The 27,924-nt window shown below is 43.7% G+C and overlaps 1 protein-coding gene across 1 annotated transcript in view; it reads left to right on the top strand.

Annotated features, from left to right (window-relative positions):
- Positions 1-27,924, top strand: part of Fras1 (Fraser extracellular matrix complex subunit 1) — a 250,306-nt gene that overhangs the window by 198,896 nt on the left and 23,486 nt on the right. The window contains exons 51-62 of the mRNA XM_032916779.1: positions 649-799; positions 1,903-2,062; positions 3,724-3,892; positions 6,038-6,284; positions 7,533-7,877; positions 9,710-9,870; positions 11,494-11,641; positions 16,750-16,955; positions 20,393-20,549; positions 22,929-23,129; positions 25,421-25,608; positions 26,629-26,904. Of these exons, the coding sequence (XP_032772670.1) occupies positions 649-799; positions 1,903-2,062; positions 3,724-3,892; positions 6,038-6,284; positions 7,533-7,877; positions 9,710-9,870; positions 11,494-11,641; positions 16,750-16,955; positions 20,393-20,549; positions 22,929-23,129; positions 25,421-25,608; positions 26,629-26,904 (2,409 nt within the window). The remainder of the gene's footprint in view (positions 1-648; positions 800-1,902; positions 2,063-3,723; positions 3,893-6,037; positions 6,285-7,532; positions 7,878-9,709; positions 9,871-11,493; positions 11,642-16,749; positions 16,956-20,392; positions 20,550-22,928; positions 23,130-25,420; positions 25,609-26,628; positions 26,905-27,924) is intronic.

Here is a 27,924-nt window from a genome sequence, read left to right as displayed (position 1 = left end):
AATGTTTCCAATGGCCAAAGGTAGCGGCACACCACTATTTAAACTACCAAGCACTTTAGAGAGTGATGCAGGAGGATTCCAGTTAGAGGCCAGCCTACATTACATATGAGACCCTGTCTCAGTAACTAAGTGCATAGTGAGGTCACCAAGAACTTCTACTTTATGAAATCCAAAGGCTAACACCCTGCCTTCCTCTGGTTAAACCCACTAACAGAGAATATAGCTCAACACTCTTTCTTTCCACGGGTTTCTCGCCTCACTTTTCGTTGACTGAGTGAGTACAGCATATCCTAATCAGCTTCAGGATTTTCAGCAACTCTCCTAAGGTATAAGTCTCAGCCATTTTGGTGTTTTATATCATCCCTCCTGAGTTCCAATCCTTTTTCAAAGCCGAACTGAAATCCCTGCTTATATCCACAAACTCTTGCCCCACTGACCTTGTGCGGAAGCTTTTGATTCTTTGTGAAAACTTCCAGGGCAGAGGCCGGTATAGTTTCCACTCTCAGGTCTCTCCCATCCTATCAGATTTTTCTGGGCAGTAAATGCTCTCTGTAAATCATCGTGGAACTGAATTAAATCTGAGTCAGAGGGTCTTGCCCCAGCTTAATTCCCACCTCAGGAATTAACTTTAATGGGTTTCTATTCCAGGCAACCAACCTGATCACCAAGAAGGAACTGCTGACCATGGACCCAGACACCGAGGACTCACAGCTTATCTATGAGGTCACCACAGGCCCCATGCATGGTTACGTGGAGAACAAGCTGCAGCCGGGCAGAGTTGCGGCCACCTTCACCCAGGGTGTGTTCTTAGGAACCTAGAAAGGGGAGACATGTTCAAATGCTGCTCTCCCATATTTTTGCCACGGTCACTTCCTGCTGCTTTTTTACAGATGGAATTTCTCGTGTCTAACCACGCAACTTGCACGTTTTACTTTTTCTAAATTTCTTCTGGTCACTCTAAACCAGAGAAGCCCATCCTCACCGTGCCTCCTGCCCTTGAGTTAATCTAGAGATTTGGGGAAGGATATGTGGGACTGCTTGAGGTTTTTTTTTTTTAATATAATTTATTTGTTTGTTTGTTTTATTCAATGTGCACTGGTGTTTTGTCTGCATGTATGTCTGTGTGAGGGTGTCTGATCCTGGAGTTGCAGACAGCTGTGAGCTGCCGTGTGGTTGCTGGGAATTGAGCCCTCGTCCTCTGGAAGAGCAGCCAGTGTCTGTCTCTGCTCGGCCATCTCCCCAGCTCTGCCTGGTTTTCTTTTAAGACCACAACAAAGCAGCTGCCAGAATGAAAGATTTGGAATCTTAGGAAATTTACCATTTTATTCTCTAAGGATGATGACAGTTTTTAAAAACATTTCTAGCCAAGGTCCTGTGTATGTAAGCTTTTCGATAGAAATATTTTCCTTTTCGAATAACACAAAGGAGGTAGTTTTGTGGTTTCATATACGCTTGTTGCCCTTCTCCTTTGGTGATGGGTGTGATTGGGTAGTAACACAAAACTGGTCCCTAAGTCCCACACTCTGCATTCCCTCCCCACCCCATTCTCAAAAGCTTGTCTCTGTCAGCTTTCAAATTTGCCTTTCAATGCTCCACAGACACACTCACTCTCTGGGGTGCTTTCTGTCCAGACCCTGAGAGTTTCCTTTTACAAGAGCATAAAGAAGAATTCTTTATATAAAGATGGGTATATAAAATAAACAAATGAAAGATGTTTCTTTGCAACTAATAAGAATAATTTGTTTTTAAGACTACTATACTTTTTATAATTTTGAAAATGAGTTCCTATAGCCCATTAGAAGACTAGACTCGCTTTGTTAGTCCAGGAAATATGAGAACGTCTTACACCTTCACACTAGTTCACAGTGGATTCCAGAACTCTTTTTTTTTTTTTTTTCACAGAGCACGTGAACTTGGGGTTGATTCGTTACGTGTTGTATGAGGAGAAGATCCAGAAAATGATGGACAGTTTTCAGTTCCTGGTGAAGGACAGTAAGCCCAATGTGGTCAGCGACAACATCTTCTATATCCACTGGTCTCTCATCAGCTTTAAATATACCAGGTACCACTTTTATTGTATACTATGTATTGGAAAATAAATTCAGCAAGCAGAGGAACTTAGAGTGAAACACTTTAGAAGGCAGATCCCGTCAACCATTATTGTTGAAGATAGTGGTAGTGATGGCGGTGGTGATAACGTCGATTAAAATAATTGCATGAAATATTGATTGGGTGATATAGTCTATATCCAAGGGGTTATGTTCTCAGCTTAATTCATCTTATCTGCTTGCAGCTGTGCAGTTATGAGATTCTCTTCCTGTCCCTACAGTAACAAAGCAGTCGTGACAGGTAGAGGCAGAGTTCCTTGCCCTTAGTCATGTAGCTAGAAAGCCTTAAGACGAGAACTGGAATCCAGTAATGTTAACCATTCTCCTTCAGTGCTTCTGTGGAATACTTTAGCCTCCATCTCCAGGTTGCAGAAGGTAGTCCAGTAGAATGTATGGGGAAAGTAGAAAACAGACCTTCAGGTTGTGTTTTCCCAGGGATGCTTTCATTTGTGGCAAGCTATACACCAGGCATGTGGGCCCTTTAAGGTATTTTCCTCATCTACCAGAGACTTACAGAGAACCAGGAGTTGTCGTTTGGTAAAGGTATACGCAGGCATGGTCCTGGTTTCTCTGAAGTAAAGTATAACTTGGGTTATTATTCTAGAATAAACACTTTTTAAATCAGCATTTTGAAGATTTGCTTTTCTAAAGCACCAAGTTCTTGACAGTTCTGGTGTGGGTAGGACAAATGATCTCACTTCCAGGACCCCTAAATACAGACTCCCCATTCTTAGCCATACTCATGATAATTAGAATCACCCCACAAAATACATGTTTTGAGATTTCCTTTTTAGTTGCCTCTTGATTATATCACCTCCAAATATTAAATAAATTGAGTAAGAGGGATCCCTTTTTCTTGGCAAATTTCTAATATGTAATGGACTGAACGACACGGTGACTGGCAATGGTGTTCACCCTTTCAAAGGCATTTTGTCTAAAACACTCAAAGCAACAAGACACACAACGGGATGAACAGCTGTCCTCATTGGCTGCATTCAAAGCCCGGTTCATGGCTGTCTTTCTGTGTCTTTTCCAAACCTACTCATTGTACATTAAGATCTTAAGAAGAAGTCGCCTCTTGACACAGCCAGAACAAATCCCACAGATAGGCTGAGGTCCCTGCCTGTACTCATACGTCATCAAATTCTGTCTACACATCTTCGTTTCCCAGCCTCAAGCTCAGAATCCACCCTGGATCAATTGTCCACATCTTACAGACCCGGCCCAGTGTGTTCCTCACCAAGCCAAGTCACTAACTACGTTCCCCACTGCCTCATGCTTAAGACCTCCCTGGCCTCTTCTGATGACTCCGCATCCTTTGGAGAGGTTGTTTGTCAACCTCTTTGTGTTTTGAGCTCTGAAGTTTGTAGCTCCTGTGTAATGTTTTGGGTGACTCTATTTTCCTCCACAGTGAAAAGGTGGCATTCTTTAACCCCAGTATCCTTGTTCATGGGGGCTGTGACTTGGTGGTAAGCATGTTCCATGAAGGTACTAAGTTGATTGTCCTCTGAAACGCCTGACTCCTGTGACCAAACAGCAGAGATAAGCACTGAGCAAATGGTATCTTCATAGCCCTAAGACTGATTTCCAGAGCCTGACTTTTGTGTGCCTTTAGCTATAACGTCAGCGAGAAGGCGGGCTCCGTCAGTGTCACGGTGCAGAGGACTGGAAACCTGAACCAGTATGCCATCGTCCTGTGTCGAACGGAACAAGGCACAGCCAGCTCCAGCTCTAGGGTCAGCTCTCGTCCTGGACAGCAGGACTATGTGGAGTATGCTGGCCAGGTAGGTATGGAAGGACCATGTTCCTCAGCATGGCCGCAGCCTCTGGTGATGCTCTCTCCTTACGCACGTCCCTGTCCATCAGCAGCCTCCTCAAGAAATCACCCTATATTCCTCTCCCATAGTTCTTTATTCTGTAGTGTGACTAACCTACATGGAAGTGCCTACCAGTGCGTAAATTGTCATCTGGCTCCTGGGTGTTTATATTTTGCTTTCTGACAAGACCTCAGCAACGTATTGTGTTCTGTTCTTGGTGTTCTCACCCTTTCTCTCTTCTCTCTGCTTGGAGGTCAGGAAGAGAGTACATAAGCAAACCAGTGGGAAAGTTCTTGGGATAGAATAGGAGAGAGGGGACAAGAGAAGGACTTCAAATAGTAAAACTGACAGGAAGTGATCGGAGACAAAGCTAGAGGCAGACATGGATGATCCCGCCCCTTGCCATGAGAGTATGGTCAGGGAGAGTGAGTTTATTGAAGTTTAGGGCTGGGATTTTTGTCTTGGGCATGTTGAGTGTGAGGCATTTTATGCCTAAGCTACAGGGAAATTTCCAAGTCATCTCTTTTACCTGCAGGGTGGTAATGAGAAAGAAAAGGGAGAGTGGGAGGGAAGTGAGGAGAGCAGGGTAGATGTCAATGGTAGAGTGCACACTTAGCATGAATTAGGGGTAGGGCTGGATAATTAACACCTTTCTCCTATAGGATACAGGGTTTGCATTTAATGGGTATTTATTTCTTCTGTTTTCCGAGTCAATTTCATTTTAGAAGTTAACTCTGTAAAGCACAGCGGGCTTTGTCCTTTCACAGAGTTCAGCAATCAGCTAGATTAAATAAAAGCCTTCTATGTCCAATAGGGATATAGAAAAGACCAGAGAAAATAAAAGAGTCTTCAGAAATGGGATGTCACATTTTCCAAGAAAAGACAAAGGGCTGTCAGCGTGTTCCAGATCTTAAGCAGAAATCTAATGAGCGCTTTGCTTTCTTGGGGGCATTTTCAAATACGGAGATTAGGAAAAGCTCAATTTGATCAGTTGATTAGGTATGTGCTAATAATGGTGCCTGATTTAAATTCTGTGTTTTTTCAGATCTGGGTCCCTTAGGGGCTTCTAACTAAATATATATATATATATATATATATATATATATATATATATTTAATACCTCAGTTTATACAAACAATAGGACAGGTCCACTTCTCATTTCTCCAGTTTGGACAAGTACCTATCTCTCCTTTCTGCTTGAGCAGTTCATCCTCCTCCTCTGTCTCTGCCTCTGTCTCTTCTCTTTTTCATTTCATTCATTCATTCATTCATTCATTCATTCATTCATTTTTCAGAGAAGGATATAACCAGGACAATTCTCATTGCACTTAGTTGTGTGCACACAAAATACCTTCTCTGGATTGTACCTGCTAAATGCATTCGTATTATAGTTCCAGTCCATTTTATGGCAAAAGGTTTAGCCAACTATAAAGTTAAATTAGCCTAGTGTGTTAAGTAACATTTTATGAACTCAACCTCAATTATTCAGTGCAACAAGATTCTCCTGTTAATTTTTAATTATATACATAATATAGGCTTGGCAGTGATGATATGTCTCTGCTGTGCACTGCTTTAAAATATCTTAGCACTCTCATGATAGCTTTATTTAGTCTTCCTAGTAATAGTATAGAAGAACTATTATTATGCATTGATTAAGTACCTGATGTTCATCAACTTTCATAAATTTACCTACTTGGGAGATAATCATCACCTGAAATACAGATCTTCATACTCCAAAATTGGAGATTTTTCTGGCTAAATTTGCCCCCAGTTAGAAAGAGCCCTGAGAAAAGAAATGATAATTGTTAATAAAAAGAACACAAATAATTCTTACCCACGTTACAGGTCACTAGGTGTAAGATAGCGCTTTGCCCTTCACAGTCTTATGCAATAAGTTAGCCTCAGCTGCCCAGGAAGAACAGGGAGAGAGGTCCGAGTGTTGCAGGCAGGACATTCAGGATTGAGGGAAGGATGGAGGAACTCAAAGACAATATGCAGTTCTTTGCCAGCTCAGGTTGGGCACTCTTTTCTCTTTTCAATACTCCTGAGGGACTGACCAGGGGATGCTGAGGTGACGCACGGTTTAACTCCTTTTGCTTCTTTTGTGACAGGTGCAGTTTGACGAACGAGAGGACACAAAGTCCTGCACCATTGTCATCAACGATGATGACGTATTTGAGAATATCGAAAGTTTCACCGTGGAGCTCAGCATGCCGGCCTATGCCCTGCTGGGAGAGTTCACCCAGGCGAAGGTCATTATCAATGACACTGAGGATGAGCCCACATTAGAGTTCGATAAGAAGACCTACCGGGTCAACGAGAGCGCTGGGTTTCTGTTTGCACCCATCAAGAGACAAGGTCTGTTGTTGCCCTGGGTGACAAGGATCTGTGGTAATGACTGACATCCATTGAGTCTCTTCTGTGTACTGAGTGCTTAAGCTTCACATTAACTCCTTTGTATACTTTTGAATCTATTAACGCACTGAATCCCAGAACAACTATAACGTTGAGTCGCCACCCAAATGGGGCCTTCTCGGGGTCTCTCTTTCTCAGCGCACGTAGTTAGAGCACCATTTATTCTCGAAGGTGAAGTGTGGACTAGTTAGATTCAGCCTTACAAATTATTCATTAACTCGGCCTTTTTAATCAATCGCCCACTCCATAAATTATTTACCAACTATGATGGAGGAGAGAAGTTGTATTTGTACAAATCTCAGGTTTTGGAAGGAAGAGCATATACTTAGAGATTTCCCTACCTGGATGTTAAGTATAATGTTCAGATGAAAAATATTCTCCCTTTGGGAAATAAAGGGTAATATTTGAAGGCTGGACATTTAAAATAAAGGTTTTATGGGTTTATGACTGTGCAATATGTGCATCTCTAAGTGCACAGGGGTGAAATCCGTTCAAGACCACTTGGATGTAAATGAAAGTGTTGGTTTTCTGTATCGAATCTGCTGACAGGGTATTAGTGAAATAAATACTTTGGATAGCACAAAACCTTAGTAAATACCACTTGGATGATAGGCAAGCCCCACTGATGGCCCTGGGCCGCCACACCAGGCCTACAGCAAGTTGTTGCCAAAGGCTATGGCAGCACTAATGAAGACAGTTGATTGTAATCTTATATCGATTTACATTATTCTATATCATTTTTGTAGCGTTTCTTCTTTCCTTTCTTAAACAAGCTTGTGTCTCTCGGGGAATTAAAGTGCAGAAGTTTCTTCAGGAAGGCAGTGAACTGAGCTCATCACACTAACGTCAGGACACAATTGCTTCGCTACTTAGAGTACCGAATATGCCTCTTATCTTCCACCCGCTGTGGCCCTAGATGGTGGGCAATGAGTCTTGTGAATTAACAGAGCACAAAATCTACAGAATAGGAAATCCATTCTAAATCATTTGGGAGAAGTATCTGGGGTATACTAAATCCTCAAGCGGTTTATACCCCAGGCTTAATAGAAACTGCATTTCAGGAAGGTCGCCTGTCAGAGTCCGAGCAGAAACAGTGATGGAAACAGTCAGAGGGAAAAGCTCATTAAGTCACTAGAAATCGTAACATCCGAGGAACGCTCATTCACTGGCTTTGCCTCTCTTGCCCTGCAGGAGACCCAAGCAGCGCGGTGTCTGCCATTTGCTACACGGTTCCGAAGTCAGCCATGGGAAGCAGCCTCTATGCTCTGGAGTCAGGATCCGACTTCAAGTCCAGAGGGAGGTCTGCTGAGAGTCGTGTGCTACTGGGACCCGGTGTCACCACGTCCACATGTGATGTGATGGTTATCGATGACAGCGAGTATGAGGAGGAAGAGGAGTTTGAGATAGCCCTGGCTGATGCTTCCAACAATGCCCGCATTGGAAGGCTGGCAGTGGCCAAGGTCCTCATTAGTGGTCCCAATGATGCCTCAACTGTCTCCCTGGGCAACACAGCTTTCACCATCAGTGAGGATGCAGGTAACGGAGAAGAGCCTCTCGGGGTTTCTATGAACCATCTCCTGATCCTTTATCCCAGGTCCTTTTATGTTTGACCATGTCCTTAAGGCACGGAGAATGTCATTCCTTAGTGGCAATATTGTCGGTCTTGAGCAGTATATGTTGCCGGGCATCAAGATCAACAATTCGAGGTAGTGAAAATGGAGAATCCTGTCCGCTGTGCTTGCTCCAATTGTTAAAGGCAGAGGAATGACTGACTTGGAGCCAGCTTCAGGGTCTGACCTGGAGGATGTTTTGGTGCTAAGCGTTTTGGTTTGCACAGTCAGATTCTTTGAGGATGCAGATAGTTACTGAGTACACTGTTAGCTGCTGAAACAAACATCCAAGTTTCAGTGTCAGCACAATGGAGCATTTTCATTTATATGTTAGCCCCGTGGCGTCCATGGTGAGTCTCTTCTCTGTGTTGTTTTAGAGCCTAGGCCCCTTCTTGTGGCTCTGAAGGATCTCAAAGTTGATCCTGTGCCTCCGGCAGAGGGAGATAGTAACTGTACTGAAGATCAAAGTCTGCTACCTCTTTGAAGGGGTTCTGCAGTGTATTGGGAACTAACACTTTTTAAAGATTAGGGGTGTGTGTGTGTGTGTGTGTTTGTGTTAGGTATGTAGGTCCCTCAGAGGCCAGAGACGACCGAAGATCCTCTGTGTGAGCAGTAAGCCCTCTTAACCACTGAGCCATCTTTCCAGTTCCCAGAACTCATTTGTCTTAACGCATACTGAATGCCAAGCACGAAGCCATGTATGCTCTGTGCATTCTTACTGATCTTCAGTGGATTACATAGAAAAACAGACTGAGGCCCAGAGAAGTTAAACAAATGATCGGAGTTTATTCACCTAAAGGCTAGAGACGTGACCCGATCTTTGAGAACACTCTTGCTTTTAAAGAGGGACCAGGTTTACTTCCCAGAATCCACAGGGCAGCTCGAGTTCCAGGGGATCCAGCACCCTCTTCTGGCCTTTATGGGCCAGCCACGCATGTGGTGCACATCCATACATGCGGACCAAACATCCCTACAGTTAAAATGAAAACAAGTGAGTAAGTCTCTAAAAACCTTCATGCAAACACAACAAAACAGGAGAGATTGCCCAGCAAGCACAATCACAGAGCCTGGTTCGGAACCTTGTTTTTCTATCCTTTCGTCTTACCTTTACCAAGGACCCTGATATGACTATATGTTGCCTCATATATCATTAGGAGAATATGTTGTTCGGTGGGATTCTCAAGCCAACTTTTCTTTGTGGCTGGGAAAAGAATTAAATACCTTTAGGATACTACAAGTATGGTGTCACTGTAGCCCGAAGGATGAAGTTTGTTCCTAGGATACTAAGCCGTATGCTTTAAGTAATGATGTGTGCACGGCTGGATAAAATAAGAAAATCAACTCAGTTAAAAACATTCCATTAAGAACACGAAGCCCCGCGCCCTGTGGGTCCCTGAGCTCGTTACCGACTTTTCCAGCTGAGGCTCTCATCTCAGGGTTTTTCCTCCTTAAATAGGTTTGAGATGTTTCTTGGTGGCGGGCCTTCCCTCAGCTGCATATGACACCTGCTTTCCTCCAAGGACTATTTTTCCAGGGCCCCCCTGGTTAAGACCCTCCTATGAGTCTCCTCTGGACCTTAGAGTCAGTCAAAGGGAGCAGTGTCACCTCTCAACCCGGTTCAGAGCGGGGTTGGAGGAGCATCAATAAGGTTGGATTAGACAAACTGTGTTCCTGCCACTGTTGGCCTGGGGCTCTGAGGCGCCCTCTGGTGTTTTGGCTCAAGTTGGAACATGAAATGTGTCTATTACCGTAATCCAGGCACAGTGAAGGTCCCAGTTATCCGCCATGGCACTGACCTTTCTACCTTCACATCTGTCTGGTGTGCCACACGGCCCTCAGACCCAGCGTCTGCCACTCCAGGAGTCGACTATGTCCCCAGCTCAAGGAAGGTGGAATTTGGGCCAGGTGTCACTGAGCAGGTGAGTCCCCAGCAGCCGAAGTGCCTCAAAGTCATAAATCCCTTGGTTGCTAGTGTGGTTTCTGTTTCTTTTTTTTTTCTTTCAAATTGAAAACAGATTCTTCTCTCACACAATATATCCTGGCCTCAGTTTCCCCTCCCTCCACTCCTCCAAGATCCTCTCAGCACCCCTCTCCCCCAGATTCAATCCCCACTCCATCTCCCATCAAAAAAGAGGTGGCCTGTGAGAGACAAGAACTAAAGGTGACAAAACAAGATGCAAGAAGACAAGACAAAAGGCCTCACAGCCAGGCCCACACGGCAACCCAACAGCAGGCAAAGAGTTAGAGACTCCCCTGATCCTACAGTTAGGAGTCCACAAAACCACCAAGCTAACAGCCACTGCTGTTATGCAGAGGACCTGATGCAAACCCCCCTAGGCCCTGTGCTTGCTGCTGCAGTCTCTGTGAGCCCGCATGGGCCCTGCTTGGTTGATTCAGTGGTCTGTGTTTTCCTGTTGTCTTTATCCCCTCTGACTCCTACAGTCTTTCTGCCCCCTCTTCTGTGAGATTCTCAAGAGGAGGGACCCTGTGGAGAGATCCGATTTAGACTCTCTCTAAATGATGTCGCTAGGGTAGTTTCTGCCTGTTTTCTGAGTCTCTTCAAAACATTGAAAGCTCTTCATAACCTTTCAGTCCTTACCTTAGAAAGACATCTGAGACTGATGGCCTGAGTTTGATTTTCAGGACCCACGTGGGAAGGAAACATACTGTCTACATACTGTCCTCTCTCTCTCTCTCTCTCTCTCTCTCTCTCTCTCTCACATACACACACACACACACACACACACACACACACACACACACACACACACACACACACACACACACACACACACACACACACACACACACACACACACACACACACACACACACACACACACACACACATCCACACACACATACACAGCACACACAGCACACACACACACACACACACACACACACACACACACACACACACAGACACACACACAGACACACACAAACACACCCACACACACACACACACACACACACATACACACACACACATCACACACACACACACACACAAACACACACACACACATACATACACACACATTCTCACACACACATACATACACACACACCCCACATACAGCACACACACACACACAAACACCACCCACACACACACACACACACACACAAACACACACACACACACAGCACACACACACACACTACACATACACACACACACCACACACACACACACACATAAACACACACACACACACACACACACACACACACACACACACACAGACACACACACACTCATCACACACAGCACATACAGAGAGAGAGAGAGAGAGAGAGCACACACACACAGACATAACACTCACACACGCAAACGTCTGCAAAGCTCTCCAAGTGATGTCTTTTTACCATCACAAATCCAACCGTGCAAGTTTAGAATAGAAACTGTAAAAACATGCTAATGAGATGATCGTGTTATGAATTTAAAGACAAAATCATCACTTTATGGCCACAAAGAAAGATGCCAACGCTGGGCACTGAGCCTTCTCTGAAGTTTGTTTCCATCTCTCCCCCAGTACTGCACTTTGACTATCTTGGACGACACACAATACCCAGTAATCGAAGGGCTGGAGACATTTGTGGTTTTCCTCAGCTCAGCACAAGGAGCCGAGCTGACCAAGCCCTCGCAGGCTGTCATTGCAATTAATGACACATTCCAGGATGGTAAGAGACTGGGAATGCTTTAAGTTCCGTGCATCTTACATTATATCCAGTTCATATTTTCATTCGTGGAATATGTATGCATGCATATGCATGTACGAAGGCATGCACGTACACTTGCATAGACAGAGAGGAGACAGCCACTCATGTCGCCCATACCTGCGAAGTGCAGAGAGATGGGTAAACAGTAGCCCTCTACTTGAGAAGTTCTATGTCTGGTATAGCAAGTCTTCAGGTATGATAGGATGTTAGCCATGGATAATAAAGGAAAGCCTGTTACAAATGGAGAGGTAAGTACATACTCAAAGACTCGTAGTTGGGGAACCGGAATGCTGACCTCTGCTTTGAACAAGACAGCAGGTGAGTAGAGGCGTGCATGGGAAGTTACGAATGAGCCAGGCAGGCCCTTTGGAGCCTTGGGTCTGGCCAAAGGGCTTTGCAAGGGAAGCAGTGTATGGTTATGAGGAAAGGACTGGTGAGAGTTATAGTCAGGGAACTAATGTTGACAGGGGTGACAGGAGTGAGAACGGTGTGCACAAGTGAGTGGAAGCCATGTGTGACCAAATACAGTCTGCCCTGGAGACAGACCCTAAGTAAGCGAGGGCGGCGAGCAGGAAAGCTGCTGCTCAGGAAGGAGGGGAGGAAATCAGAATTTCCAGAACATCTGGATGTGTATGTAGGTCCAGAGGCTGGAGATCAAGTCTTGAGCCAAGAGGAGTATCAGCAGCAGCCCCAGTGGCTCCCAGCAGAGTCAGGGTTGAAACATCCACTAAAAGAGGAGGAAAGGGGCCACAGGATAATTTTCAATGATTTTAGTCATCTTTAAAGAATCATGTATATGGTAGTGAAAACTGAAAATAGCAAAAAGACACACTATGAAAATTTAATCTTCCTTCTACCCCCGCCTCCCAATCATCTGGGCCCTCTCACTGGAAACAATCATTCTACCAACTTTTTCATGTTCATTTTTTTTTTAAAGAACTAGAGAGATTATTTCTTTTATTAAAAGTCTTCTTTTATTGGATATTTCCTTTTACTTACATTTCAAATGTTATCCCCTATCTCGATTTCCCCTCTGGAGTCCCCCATTCTTTCCCCCTTCCCCTGCCTCTAGAGTGTGCTCCCCCACCCACTCTCCCATCTCCCCGCCCTGGCTTTCCCCTACACGGGGACATTGAGCCTTCACAGGGCCAAGGGCCTCTCCTCTCACTGATGCCCAATAAGTCCATCCTGTGCTACTTATGCAGCTGGAGCCATGGGTCCCTCCATATGTACTCTTTGATTGGTGGTTTAGGCTCTGGGAGCTTGTGGTGGTGGGGGGATCAGGGTGATATTTTCTAGTTCCATCCATTAGCCTATGAATTTCATGAAATCATTGCTTTTAATAGCTGAGTCCATTGCCTAAATGTACCACGTTTTCTGTATCCATTCCCCTGTTGAAGGGCATCTGGGTTCTTTCCAGCTTCTGGCTATTTTATTTTTCATGAGGAATACGTGCGTGTGTTCATATGTACGTATATGTGTATTCACACACACACACACACACACACACGAGTATAACTTACATGTTACCATAATAAAGGTGCTGAGAAACTCCCATTTACTCATGCCCTTCATAGGCAGCGCCTTCCATAACTGAAGCCCTAGCCACGGTGTATCTGCTTTCTATCTCTGAAGTTTTACTTTCCCCAGAATGTCATTGAGATGAATCCTGTCACCAGACACACAGTGGATTTTATTGCGTGTTCATTTATTCTTGGCATGTCTACAACTTATCATATGAACCGGCCAGACTCTGGCAACACACACCGCCATTACACTCTGAAGAACACGGAGAGGTCTTTCAATATTCCCAAATATTTTATCAGTAGGTGTTGGAGTTGCAGTCTTAGGAATTTGATATACAAAACAATACGTCTCCGATCTATTAGGAAGGCTACCACATTTGCTTTATGACAAGAATTTATCTCCAGGAAAGGAATCCCCAAACTTACTTCAGTGGTCGGTTGTAGTCAGCAATATTTTCTGATGTTAGCCATCTCTCTTTCTTATGATCGATAATTTTTGCTGAGGCCATTCATTGTAAACACTTAAGGATCTTACAAATATTATAGCTGACCTTCACAGTAGCCATTCAAGTTGTACTCTGAGATTTGATTAGCTTGTGTGAGGTCCTGTGAAGAGATAATGAGCCAGCGTCAAAACCCAGTCTAACCCATGGGTCCTATCATTGGTTCCATGCCCCACCCCACTGCCTTCTCCCATGCAGTGTTGGCTGCCACCCACCCATCCCACACCCCCAGGTAGCAACCTAATGAAATCAGCTCTTACCTTTCCGATGTAATTGCTCATTTTTCTGATGTAATCAACCTCGGGTACTTTTATCGTTTTCCTCTGTGCTGGATTCGGGACCCTAAATAACCCAAGGAACTCATTTAAGAAGGTTTTCTTGTTTTTATCTCCCTCTTCCAAAATAAGATTCTAAGGTGCACATGAGTATTCTTGGTAGACAAGAAAGATCTTGTAACCATTGACATCCCTGGACTCTGTGTATACAGCTGAGTAGTACTGATTCACTGATTCCAAAGAATGAGAGGTAGATTTCTGCTAAGTCTCCAACTTAGCCATTGCCTGAAAAGAGGATGCCACATCCCAGGCATTGACATTTCGTTAATTCTGTCATTGACCGAGAAGACGAACAGAATACTAGCATCTGTGGAACACTTTATGCATCCACATGAATATTGTGCTCAGTGTTGTATCAGCTATGGAGTAACAGAGAACAGAGTCCTGCACTTTATTTCTGGATGCGAGACTTCTGCAAATAAATGTTGGCCATATACAACAAATGTGCTAAGAGAGGCGAGCTCAACAATGAATGCGTGATACCCATTGTGAGCCCACCTGCCTTTGGGAAATCACCTCTTTTATATCTGTACATCCTATTGGTACAGAGAGCCCCTGTGCTCCTGAAAAAGCCATTCTCCTGGCTGGTGCTGTATCTTCCCAGGACGGCGCTGCCCTGCAAAGCCATTGACACAATGAAATCAATATTCATGAATCCTGAGCACAAAGCATGACCTACACCACCAGCACAGCGCACAGCCTGCTCCATGTTCACCTTGCTGTCTTGTATTGTCTCTGGCCAACCTCCCGCTGACCGGGGCTTTCTGAAAGACAGGGCATTTTTTTTTCCAATGCAGGCAGTGAGAAGTGTCCATCCCTCCAACCCCCACGAGAGTGAGAGTGAATATCTTGTCAAAGATGGGGGAAGAAAAGTCTTCACAGCTCTAAAGAATCTGGGGTTGGTTAATGCACGGGAAAACATTGCCAGTTCAGCCCTTAGCTTTCTGATCTGACTTGAGGCAAGCCAGACGAGCCACAAAACCCATCTGAAGCACAGCTTCCTTATTTGTTTCGTTCTCCCTTGGCAACATAGGACCGATGGTGTTCCAGTACAGCTTACACTGAATGACAGGCCCCTACGTTGTTATGATGCAGTCACTAATTTTCACTTTGGAGTGATATTGTTTGGGAAGGTGTCTTCTGTCTCTTTATGGGGTCATCACTAATAACTAGTAGGCTCAGTTCTGACAAGAGGATTGATTGGTTCTCGAGGCATCCAACCCTTCTAAGACAGAGTCAGTTGAAGGCGAACAGGACTTTCTAGGTATGGATTTGCAGAGGGGTGAACTTCTCCGGGAACCCCTCTCTTTGAAGTTTGGCAGGGCACATGCAGAAGGCAGCCAAGAAGTAATGACAGCATTAAGGTCGCTTTCCTACGGCTCTGAGCATGAGATGCACCTCAGGAGTCTTTGACATCTGATACCTCCTCACATTGCTCGTGGAGAAATGAATAACCAGCCATCAGCCAAATGCTGGACTTGGGGAAATGTTTCAGTGTAGAGCATCACAGTGGGCACTGAGCCAGCAGAGAGCAAAAGGATTGCCTGGATGGAGGAGCATGAGGCTACGGGGCACATGCAACCCAAACTACATTCCACCTATCAAATTGGAGCAATTCCTGTGAGCCTTGTGCCACACTGAATATCACGTCTGTGCTCTGAAAGCCAGCCCTCTCAGCTGTCCTGTGAGATACTCATGTTTTGCTCTGCAAGTTTAAATGCCCAACATTCAGAAAGCCTCAGTGATTCACCCTTTGTCATGCAAGCAGTGGGGAAAGTCAAGTCTGTTCCCTCTAATTCCTTTGTTTCCCATCACCATTCACAGGATTCATTCCTAAAGTCAAATTAGGTCATCACATTTCAAACAAACTCCATAGCACTGGCCACGGTTCACTCACAGTCATTGAAATTCACCCTATCCATATATCTTGTTTGGTCTAAATAGTTTTGGCCTGTATGGAATTTCTTTGTAGTATTGTATTTACTGTTCTCATTTTTAATTTAGGAGAGAAGTCTAGATGTCTGACTTAATCTTTTTCTTTTCTTTTTGTACTTTTTTTTTGGGAGGTGGGGGACAGGGTTTCTTTGTGCAGCTCCAGCCATCCTGTAACTTGCTCTGTACACCAGGCTGGCCTCGAACTCATAGATCCACCTGCCTCTGTCTTCCTAATGCTGGGATCAAAGGTGTGTACCACCACCACCGGGCTCTCAAGCTTAATTTTTATATAACATCTGGCAGCAACAACCACAAAAAATTTGAAGTCCTTTAAATAGATTAAGCCTGCTTGTCGTTGTTTGTTTTTCTTTGCTAACATTTCCACTCTGCCCTGGTGTCTCCCTGACCTCAGGACCTATGTGACGGGCCATACGTTGTCATCAACCGTGTGTTGTTTTTCCTTATTGTATCCATAGGCGGCAAGTGGCTATGTGTTGTATCCAAATCATTATCATATTCTTTGTGTGTCTTCCCTGTTTGTATTGGAGGTGATAGCTGCATTCTGAAGTTGAGCAAAGATAGGTACAAAGTCTAGGTCATCGGACGCACACTCATCGTAGCAACAGTGACTGTGTCCCAGGGATAACAGCCATGCTTGAGAGTCCCTTAGCACTTTGGTATCCCGGGTGGCCTTCTACGGAGCGCCGCTGTGGTTGCTGCCTCTTCTCTCTCCCACTGACAAGGCCTTCATCTCCTCATCTCTTGCCCAGTTCCCAGCATGCAGTTTTCCAAGGATTTGCTTCTAGTGAAGGAAAAGGAGGGTGTCCTGCACATTCCCATCATCCGGAGCGGGGACCTGAGCTACGAGTCCTCAGTGAGGTGTTACACTCAGAGCCACTCCGCTCAGGTCATGGAGGACTTCGAAGAGAGAAGAAACACAGACTCTTCACGGATTACGTTTCTGAAAGGGGAGAAGGTACGTGAGCTCATGGTGGCTCAAAGATGAAATCCCCTCCTTGGAACCTTGATTTGTCCATGAAGTAAATTAGACATGGCCTAGTTCTTGGAGCTCTTCACAAGCTGATAAAATGACTGATAATGGAATCTGTTGCATTTTGGCTATCTTCTTTGTCGTTGCTTGCAACCAAACATATACATCGTTGATTGAGCTGGGAAGCTTAGCCCAGCAGAATCAAATGTAGACCCCTTAATCTAAAACCATAATAGAGAAACCTCCCCCAGTGTTACAGAAACAGTGAAAGAGGGGTCTCCTTTATCAGAGTCTTTGTCCCAGAGTACTAAATATCCCAGCATGGGACCACAGAGGCAGGCACAACGCAACTCCAGGCATTGTTTTAGCAATGCCCATGGGTAGTCGCTCATCCTGTAAAATTTAGTTAAAGCCACTCACCTGAGAAGCTCAGTGTTTCTCAGCTGGGGCTGCCCCAGGATCTTGTAACCTCAGAGGTGTGCTGCCTTTACGTAATCTCTCTCTACCTCAGAGGTGTGACTGAAAGAGAATTCCCTGAGGAAATACATTGAATTTTCACCTCAATGATGCTGGCCTCTTCTTAACCTCAGCTGATTCCTTGGCCCTAGCTGACAGGAAGCAGTTGTCCCCAGCGAGGCAAAGGCTTTATTTTAGTGGTTCTCCATTCAAATCATCACATAGATGACCCTGATAGATAGTCTTTGCTCCGCTCTGAAACTTCTCAAGTGAGACTGCACGAACCTGCAGTGCCCTCTGCACTGTCTTCTATGTCCTCGCGAAAACAGCTCCTTCAGCTCTCAGCACCCAATGCTTTGCTAGCCCCACGTTTCAACGCCCATCTGCAGATCTTCTCAAAACACTGTTGGCAACACTCCACGACTCTGGTACCATTTGCGGCCTAAGGATTTTCTGTTGCTGTGATAAATCGCGACCCAAACCAACCTTAACCATCTTGCTTTCTGTTTCTACTCAACTACGTTTTTTATTTGTGTTATAATAAATATCAAATTTCCACAATATAGTTGAATTTTACCAATTCAGAAATTACTATGATCCTATATCCTGGCTGGAGAGATGGCTCAGCAGTTAAGAGCGTTTGGCTGTTCTTCCAGAGGTCGTGGGTCAGTTCCCAGCACCCACATGGCAGCTCACAACCATTTGTAATCATCCAATTTCAGTGGGTCTGACTCTCTCACAATGACATACATGCAGGCCAAACAGCAATTCACATAAAAAAAATTTTAAAAATGAATATAAATTACTTTTTAGAGAAAGAAATTACTATGCTAACAAAGAAGTAAAAGTAAAGATGTGTTCTAATATAATTTATATTAATACTACAGTTTAGTGGCTATAACTACATAGGGATAGTTGTTAAGTATCAATTTTGAACTATATCTAGGAGCATGTTTTCTCATATACCTTTGCGTTTATGTGAGTGTACAAAAACAAAACACTTAACAATTCCTATATCTTCTATCTATGTGTTTAAATAATTTCTATACCCCAGAAACATAAATGAAATTCACAAGTGGTTTTAGATTTCTTTTGTATATATGACTTCAGTTTTACATTTTTATATTTATATGCCCCTGTTTTTATTTTTTTTTTAATTGGCCATAATGTTCTTAGCCGAATAGAAATATTCCATTTTGACCAAACCAAATCTGTCCAAATCTTGTCTTATGGTTAATCCTTTGACACTTAGCATCAGAAGACCTCGCCTGACTTGTCCTCTGCTCTTCTTCATAACAAAAAGTAAATAAATAAAGCCTTAGACAATCCTGACTCACAAAGGCCAGTCCGAGTTTTTGGAACTCTGTTAGTGGAAAGTTAGTGACTGAATTTAAAAACACCTACAAATACAATCTTTAACTTTGAGTCTGAATGTCTGCATTTGGTTTCAGCTCAAAGAAGAGGAAAAAAATTCACTGCCTACTCAAGAAATAGCTTTTCATTTAATAAAAGAAATCAAATAGACCATATGTTACCCACACGGTAATCTATCATAATTCTTCAGCACATTCTGGAACTTTCATTTTCCTTGGCTTATTAAGCATATGTCTTTAGAGTTGGCATTTACAAAAAAAAAAAGTCTTTTTAAAAAGATTGAAAAGTCACTGCTAAATTCCTATATTCTATAATGAATTCATATTGTAGGAAAGATGCTGAGAAAAAAAAAAAAGGCCATTCTTTAGGATTTTGAAAGGATGTTAAGAAGCCACATACAAATGTTCATGGGAAAGACTTGCCATTTAATATGATTTGTAAAGTATGGTTTGGAACAGCTCCCTAACAACACAGAGCCGATGTTGGGTAGTAAATTTAAGATGGCCATATGACAAATATCCCATTTCCTATCACATAACTGTGCCACTGAGGCTGATTACACACACACACACACACACACACACACACACACACACACACACATCCCTCAGTGGAAAATATTCTATTTGAGAAACACTTGATTTACCTAGAGCTTGGGTGATGTTTCCAGGTTTCATTCTTCTATAGTGTTCAGATGAGATACTATTTGTGTCCAATTTGAAAGTTCTTCAGCATTTAAAATTTTATATTTTAAATTTAATATTTTTAACCTAAGATGGTGCCTTTCCTGAATCCCTTACAAAATTGTTCAGTTTTCACAAAGGAAAAGTAATTTATTGAACTCTGCAGGAAGACGAGCCATATGCTAACATCTACACATTAGTCACTTGGCTTTTGTTAACATGTACAAGTTAGGGCTGGAGAGATGGCTCAGCGGTTAAGAGCACTGGCTGCTCTTCCAGAGGTTCTGAGTTCAATTCCCAGCAACCACGTGGTGGCTCACAATCATCTGTAATGGGATCTGATGCCTTCTTCTGGTGTGTCTGAGGACAGCTACAGTGTACACATATATATAAAATAAAAATAAATAAATCTTTTTTTTAAATGTACAAATTAACCCAGATACCATGTGGGAGAGCTCACCATGGGTTTTGGGTATGTTTTAGTTTACTGCTGATTGTATTGCCTTGGTTTTTTACAACTTATCACCAAAACTTTCAAATGGTTTGAAGAATCCAAGAGATGTTCAGTCTATGTGGCTGAATGTCTCATCTGTTATTAAGTATATACCATGTCTGGAGTTCTGAGCTTGCCTGAGCTCCCTCATAGCATCCTGAAGAGTCACTCAGAACATTCCCTTTCAAATGGTTTGGAATGTCTTTATAATGCAAGCCTTGTCATTGAGGTACGGCCTAGTCAGGTACAAAGTGCTAGAATTAAGCGTTCTGTTTTATAAATGAAACCGTTGAGATTTTTTTTTTAATTCATGCCAATGCTTTGATGAACAAAGAGGGGGAAATGGCATCTAGGAAAACTGCCTATCATTGGTCCTCCTGCTACAAGGCTAAACATCTCTTGTGTGTTGGTCACAGGCAAAGAACTGCACAGTCTACATCCATGATGACTCCATGTTTGAGCCTGAGGAGCAGTTCCGGGTCTACCTTGGCCACCCTCTTGGAAACCACTGGAGTGGAGCTAGAATTGGGAAGAACAGCATGGCCACTGTCACCATATCCAATGATGAAGACGGTAACAGAACACACAATCTTTTGGTTTCGTTAGGTCGATGGGACATGAACTGAGAGCTTACCAACAATATCAGTGTCTTGGAAGGGCAAGTGCTGGAGAAGTACCTATTTAGGGCAACCTCTGAGTATTCATTTAGAGTGTTTGTAGCAAATGTTCACCTTCTGTGGGGTTCCAGAAAGTTCACAAGAATTCTTAATCTCATTATCCCCACATTGTCGAAGATAAAGAGCAAAGATGGTTAAAAGGTAGAACAGGAATCTCAAAGCAGAGAATAAAAGGCCACAGGTCAGGAGGGGGCTGGAAATACAATCAGAAACATTTGAGTCCCAAGAACTAACCTGCAACACTGCTGTCTGCCTCGAAAAGTCTGATTTCTGATTGACTTCTCACATCAACAGAAACAAACAGCCTTCCAAGCCGTCGAGGGGCAGTGAGGACACCCCTTTCCAGGAAGGGGCAACATGTGTTGTTTACTTCAAAGAGCACCTGTTTTAAATCAAAGCATCATTATTTTACTAAAATAGATTATTCTGACAGTTGAATCTATAGTAATGCAAACCCTGCTCTTCACATAATGTTTATAGTCCTTCGTCCACATGTCATATTGGCTTATTCTACTTCACCCTGGCAAGAGCCCTGACCACTGTCTTCTATGGGAAGAAAGAGCATCCATGAAGCCCTTAATTTGCATTTTAGCTACACAGCTTCTAAGTAGTGACATTGTGTAGGAACCTTGCTTTGTTGGATTCTAGATCTGCACTCTTTTTTTTTTTTTTTTTTTTTTTTGGTTTTTTTTTGAGCTGGGGACCCGAAGAGGGGCCTAAACCCCGTGGCAAGCGCTAAGCTAAACCCAACCCCTAGATCTGCACTCTTAACTGCTGTGAGATTGCTAAGACTCCTACAGTTCCTGGTGAAAAGTCAGGAACCAACTTGGACATCAATAAGGAAAGCTGGCCTTCAGTCGGGAGTTGGTAAAGCATTTGACCTTCAAATGTGAGACTTGAGTTCAATCCTTGGCACTCACATAAAAAGACAGATGTACTTATAATTCCAGTGCTGAGACGTGGAAGCAGGAAGGTCCCTGGGGCTTGTTAGCCAGCCATCCTAGTCTAGTTGGTAAGCCCCAGGTCCCAGTGAGAGACCTTGCCTGAGAAAAAAGATAGATGACTCTTGGAGAACAACACTGAGGCTGACCTCTTGCCCCTACATGTATACAAGCATGAAGACACACACACACACACACACACACACACACACACACACACACACACGAGAGAGAGAGAGAGAGAGAGAGAGAGAGAGAGAGAGAGAGAGAGAGTGTGTTTCATAGTTGAATTAGCCCTTCTTTCAAACTTAGGTTCAACCTAAAGGCTAACCTTTCAGAGCAGTGTCTACTCTTGCATAGAACCGGAGTTCAGTCCCTAGCATCTGCTTTGAAGGGTTCACAATTGCCCATAATTCCAGCCCCAAGGGATCCAGTGCTTGTTTGTAGCCTCCATGGGCATCTGCACGCACATGCACATATCCAAATATAGAGGAAAGGAAGGCATTCGACAGGTAAATTCATCCTGCTCGGCAGACCTTCCAGTGTCTCAAAGAGCATCTTACCTAAGACGGCACAGGAAGACAAAACTTCCCGAGAAAGGATAGAGATGAAAAAAAAATCTAAAATATTCCGTAACACACTAAGATGATACAAAATTAATAACTGCTCTCAATTTCCCGTTATTTTATCTTCTTCTCTGACAGCATCCTGACCGTCTTCTCCTCATGAAATTTGAACGGGGTCAGGGGGGTGGGGGGAAATACTATTTCTATTGGGAAAGAGTTGTATTTGAAAATATATTGAGTTAAGAAAGCTTGTTCCTAAACTAACTATACTGACTGAGATAAATTTTGAGGACTTAGCAAAAAGCTGGCGTGGGAATACTGACGTAGATGTCCTAATACCCGGAATCGATATACGTAAGGAATAGCTAAATGAGATGCACTGAAAGCCTTAAAAATGTGTAGCTTGTAACTAATAAGGTTGTTTATGGAATTGGTCCATAGCTATTTATCGAGTATTTGCTATGTCTTAGTCCCATCATAAATTGTGAAAATTTCTATTTTAAAAGTTTTACTTTAAAACACTCTTTGCACTTTCATGCCATGTTGGAAGGTTGGGCACCATACATTTCTCTTGTATGTACAGGAGCCTGAATGAATCAGTTCCTTTGTCTCATATGTAGCTCAGAGGTAAATGCTGGTTGATCTTTATGGCTGCCAACCATTAGGCTGTGGTATTATGAACCGTTCTCTCCGGTTGCTATTTCCTTAGGAGTCTGATCCTTGGAGTGATTCTCACTTGCTTTTATTTTCCTGCCCACGTTTCCTCAGCCCCCACCATCGAGTTTGAAGAAGCTGCACACCAAGTCCGGGAACCTGCAGGGCCGGATGCCACTGCAGTTCTGAGCATCAAGGTCATCCGCAGAGGCGATCAAAACAGGACCTCTAAGATCCGATGCAGCACCCGAGACGGCTCTGCCCAGTCTGGTGTGGATTATTACCCCAAGAGCAGAGTCCTGAAATTCAGTCCCGGTAATTGAGTGCCAACTTCAGTCTCTAGGTTTTCTTTCCTTTTCTTCGTTTCTTTCGTTTTTAATTGTTGTTTGTTTTGGTTTTACGTCCGCATTTATAAATAAATATATATATATATACATATATATATGTATACATATATATGTGTGTGTGTACATACATACATATATATATACATATATATATACATATATATATAAAACAATGGATCTTATTGTGATGTTTTTATGCCTGTATATAATGTATTTTGACCTTATTCCCTCCCCCAATGCCCTCTCTTGTCTTTCTTGTTCCCAAAGCCTCCCATCCCCTTCCCCGCATGTCCAATTTATAGGGTTTTCTTTTTCTTTTGTTGTTGTTTTGAGGCAAGAGTTTTTCTGCATAGCCCTGGCTGTCCCAGAACTTGCTCTGTAGACCAGGCTGGCCTTGAACTCACAGAGATCCACCTACCTCTGCCTCCCTAGTGCTGGGATTTAAGGTGTACCACCAACTACCCAGTTGGGGTTTTCCTAATGGAGAGGTAAATGTCTTACATTTGAATAAAGGATCGTGGTGAGATGTTGAATTAGAATATAATACTTTCAATAATATCCTGCTCTGCGGGTTCCCAGACTTGGTATGAGGCTTCCTCAAACTCAATGGTAGGGGCTAAGGAATTGCGTGCAATCTTCCATTTACTAAATATGTATCTGAGATTCTGGGTAATGTTTTAGCTAGTTTAAAAAATAAAAAACACTTATCCAGAGAACACGCTGAACATTTGGGTTCATGTGAAATGATTTTTGTTAGCCTGTTATTTAGTTGAATGAAAATAACACTTTATTTTAAATACAGATACAACATATACATATACACCGTGCAGTATGAGGTAAAAAAAAATGCTGTGCTGGGCCCTTTAGGACTTACTGAAATCTGGAAGACACAATCCCAATATACAAATGGCTTTAGATCTACTGAGAAATAGCATATTCATTAATAAACTTAAAAATTTTTATTCTGGAAACAAAATCAGTAATGGGTTCAGCAAGAGGGAAAAACAAGAATCATAAGCAGCAATTTGACTGTCTTATATATTGATTTGATAGAGCAGTGCTTATTAACCTTCTGGGTGTTGAATGACCCTTTCACAGAGTCACCTAAGACCATCTGTATATCAGCTTTTTACATTACGATTCATAACAGCAAAATTACAGTTATGGAGTATCAACACAAATAATCTTATGGTTTATGAGGAACTATATTAAAGGGACACAGCATTAGGAAGGTCGAGAACCATCGTGATAGGAGAAATGGGTCAAGCAGATGGCAAGTTGCATTGTCTCTCATTGTTGTTGTTTTAATAGAACTTTCTGGGAAAAAAAAACATTAAGTGGCTACTGTACATCCCGGTACCATTTGCAGTGTAACCAGCAAGGGATCACGGTTTGTACCTCTTCAGAGACATCTTGACAAGCATCTCAGAGGCTCAGAAGAGAGGTCCCTACACCTCTGACATCTCACGGGAACTTTAAAGGGCTTTCAGCTCTGTCCTAGTGAGGGTTACTATCGCTATGATGAAACACCGGGACCAAAAGCAGCTGGGGAGGAAAGGGTCTGTTTGGAAGAGTAGCTCCAACCTCCATATCTGTATCATGTCTCCTTCAGGCCTCCTTACACTCTTTGTTCTGCTTAAGGTTTGGAGGAGCGTAAGTCAGAAGGAGCATGAACCAGGGGAGGAGCCTGGTGAGAAGGAGGGAGGAGAGGTCCTTACTGCCATGCACGTAACAAAAGATGGGGTGAACATCTAAAGCCTTTGCCTGCCTCCCCCGAGCATCCCACTCCCTGTTCTTATCTTTGCAAAGCCTGACCTTTTAGCCTTTTAACCTCTGTCTCTTGGGGCACAGCTTGGAGGGTGTTGGTGTACAAGTCTCGCAGCCACACGCGAGTGCATGTGTATGTGTAAAGAGGGAAGAAAAATTAAGCAAAAAGGAAAAAAAAAGTGTGACCAGGATGAAGTGTACTTTGGATCATAGATTTTTATTATAGCCAGCCTGTGTCAGGCAGGGGCCATTAATCCTTGTATGGTGTTGAATAGCAAACCTGTGGTGCAGAGTCGCTACCACACGTGCACTCTGGTCTGTAAAACAGATAATTCACTCAAGACAGCTCTGCAGTGATTAGCGGTTGCTGTATTTATGAGAAACCCCTAAACGGACAGGGCGTATTGAATGTGATGTCCTGGCTGTGTCATCCTCCATTCTCTTGAGCGTCCCCCTGACAAGGCGCTTCCTCTCGTTTTGTTCTTGCTGAAGGTGTGGATCACATCTTCTTCAAAGTCGAGATCCTGTCCAATGAGGATCGAGAATGGCACGAATCCTTTTCCCTAGTCCTTGGTCCGGACGATCCAGTGGAAGCAGTGCTTGGGGATGTGACCACTGCTACGGTGACAATTCTAGACCAAGAGGCGGCAGGGAGTCTCATATTGCCGGCACCACCCATTGTGAGTCACTTGATCCAAAGGACGGCTGGTGTTGTGTCTCAGTGGCCAGTGGATGACAACAGGAGACAAGATGGATCCCAGTGTGCCCCGCTTCTTTGTGCTTTGTGGCACTCAGCCAAAGTCATCTCTTCCTCCCATTTCCCCATACAGAGGACATTGGGCCATGTGTAGAGGCATTTCTCCTTGGTCTATCTCTTAACACAGGGTCCATCTGGTGGGTAGAATCCACAGGTTCTGTGAACCCCCTTCAGTGTACAGCGTGACCCCCAACAACAAAAGGCATTATTTGGCACAAATGCTAACACTGCTGAGGGTAGAGAAACGTGTTCCTGATACAAAACCGAGCTATTCCCACGGTGATCTGACAAAGGAAATATCATTCGGTTGATCTTCGCATTGCTTTGGTGAGAAGATCAAGAAATAATGCTACACATGTCTGTTATCCTGCGTACTTCCCACACGTAGGATTTACATGCACAGATGTGGAGGATGTTTCTCAGTTTGGGAGGCACAGAATGAATGCAGTAACCTTACCCTTAAGGAGAAAATGCCCAAAGTCACCAGTAGATACTGAATCCATGACTCAAGTAATCAAGTAACCTCCCTTAACTAATCTTATAGAGGTGATGACTATTTCAAAATTTATCTCTTACTTGACCGTGAAACAAACACCTTTTCATTTTTCCTATTTTGGGCAAGTGTCTCTCTATGCACCATTAGCAATTTAATGCACCCCTAAATTAGCAGCCGCCGTTAGTAACAGAATTTGGATTCCAATGCGTAAAAGAGGATAGAGTTTGTTTTCCCATAAGAGATAAGGCTCTGGTCTCAGAGCGAAGTCAGTGGGATAATAAAGCTTCTGACAGAATCCCTCCCACTCATGGCTTCCTCTTTGCCTCGTAAAGAAGGTCCTGGATTACAGGACCCTGTGGAGAGTCATGAGGGTCTTGGGGAAGGGTGTGGTAGTCTCTCATCTTTGCGTTCCTCAGCCCAGCCTGAAGCTGTGCTGCTTTTTCCTAGGTAGTCACTCTTGCTGACTACGATCACGTGGAAGAGCTGTCAAAGGAAGGCGTCAAGAAAGCCCCATCCCCAGGCTACCCGCTAGTTTGTGTCACGCCCTGCGACCCCCACTACCCCAGGTATGCTGTCATGAAGGAGCGCTGCAGCGAGGCTGGTATCAACCAAACGTCTGTGCAGTTCAGCTGGGAGGTGGCTGCGCCCACCGACGGCAATGGGGCTCGGTCTCCCTTTGAGACCATCACGGACAGCACACCATTCACCAGCGTCAACCACAAGGTGAGTCAGGCTCATCCCTGGGGAGGGGAAGAGCTGGTGTAGCTCTAGCCTGTCAAATTCTGTGAGGCCTGTATGTGGTGTCTGGAATAAAACAATAATAATTTGTTAGGAAAAGTAATAGATGTTAGGAAAGCTAACATTGTAGTAGGAAGAGGCTAAGCCACTTAATAGGGAGGAGCTCTTTGACCTCTCTCAGTCACCTGATCTGTAAAATAATACATCTTCCATACTCAGCCACCTGACAAGATCACTGACAAATAGTGTTTATAAATGCAAGTCGAGGATGCCAGGTGGGTACCATTAGGTGATGCCTTTTTATGTATTTTTTTAATCACGAAGTAAATATTTGGGTGTGTACTTCTTGAGGACGTGGATTCAGATTTGTACCGCAGTCACAAATCTTCAGATAGGCAGCAGAGGAATGGCACACAGAAGGGAGTGAATTTCAAACCGAGGGATAGACCACTTACTGTGTGGTCTGTGCTTTGCAAAAGCATTTGGGAAGACATGGGAAACATCTCCTAGGGCAGTTAGTTTTCTTTTTTTCAAAGAGCAGATCCCGCCCCCACCTTCCACCCACCAGAGAGCAGTCAGTGACTACTGATGTTTGTCCAAACGTGGGAGAAGTGCCCCGTAGCAGATTTCCTCGTACATCAATGATGTCGGTGTTTTTCTTTTGAAAGAGACATCAAGGCAGTTTAGACTCAGGCTCAACAGACTTGAACCGTCTAGCACACTTTCCTAACTAGTTTCAGGCCTTCGAGATTACTTTCAGACTACACTCTTTGAGGAGTCCAATAGGACAGGGTCACTCGTAGCTATCCTATCGTCTTCGACACAACTTGCTCACAAAGGCTGGGAAGTCTACTCTTTTGCAATGTATGCGAATTTAAATGACCTTCTGCATTACTAAGAACGTAAGAGCCTGAGAGATGCTTATGAGATTGAGCTCTCGATGCACACATGTGAGAACCTGAGTCCGAATCCCAAGAGCGCACATAGAGCTGGGCATGGTGGTAC

This window comes from Rattus rattus, chromosome 11 (genome assembly GCF_011064425.1).
Source record: "Rattus rattus isolate New Zealand chromosome 11, Rrattus_CSIRO_v1, whole genome shotgun sequence".
NCBI lineage: Eukaryota > Metazoa > Chordata > Mammalia > Rodentia > Muridae > Rattus > Rattus rattus.
The sequence above is the reverse complement of the archived record's forward strand: the minus strand, read 5'-3'. Positions and strand labels throughout refer to the sequence as shown.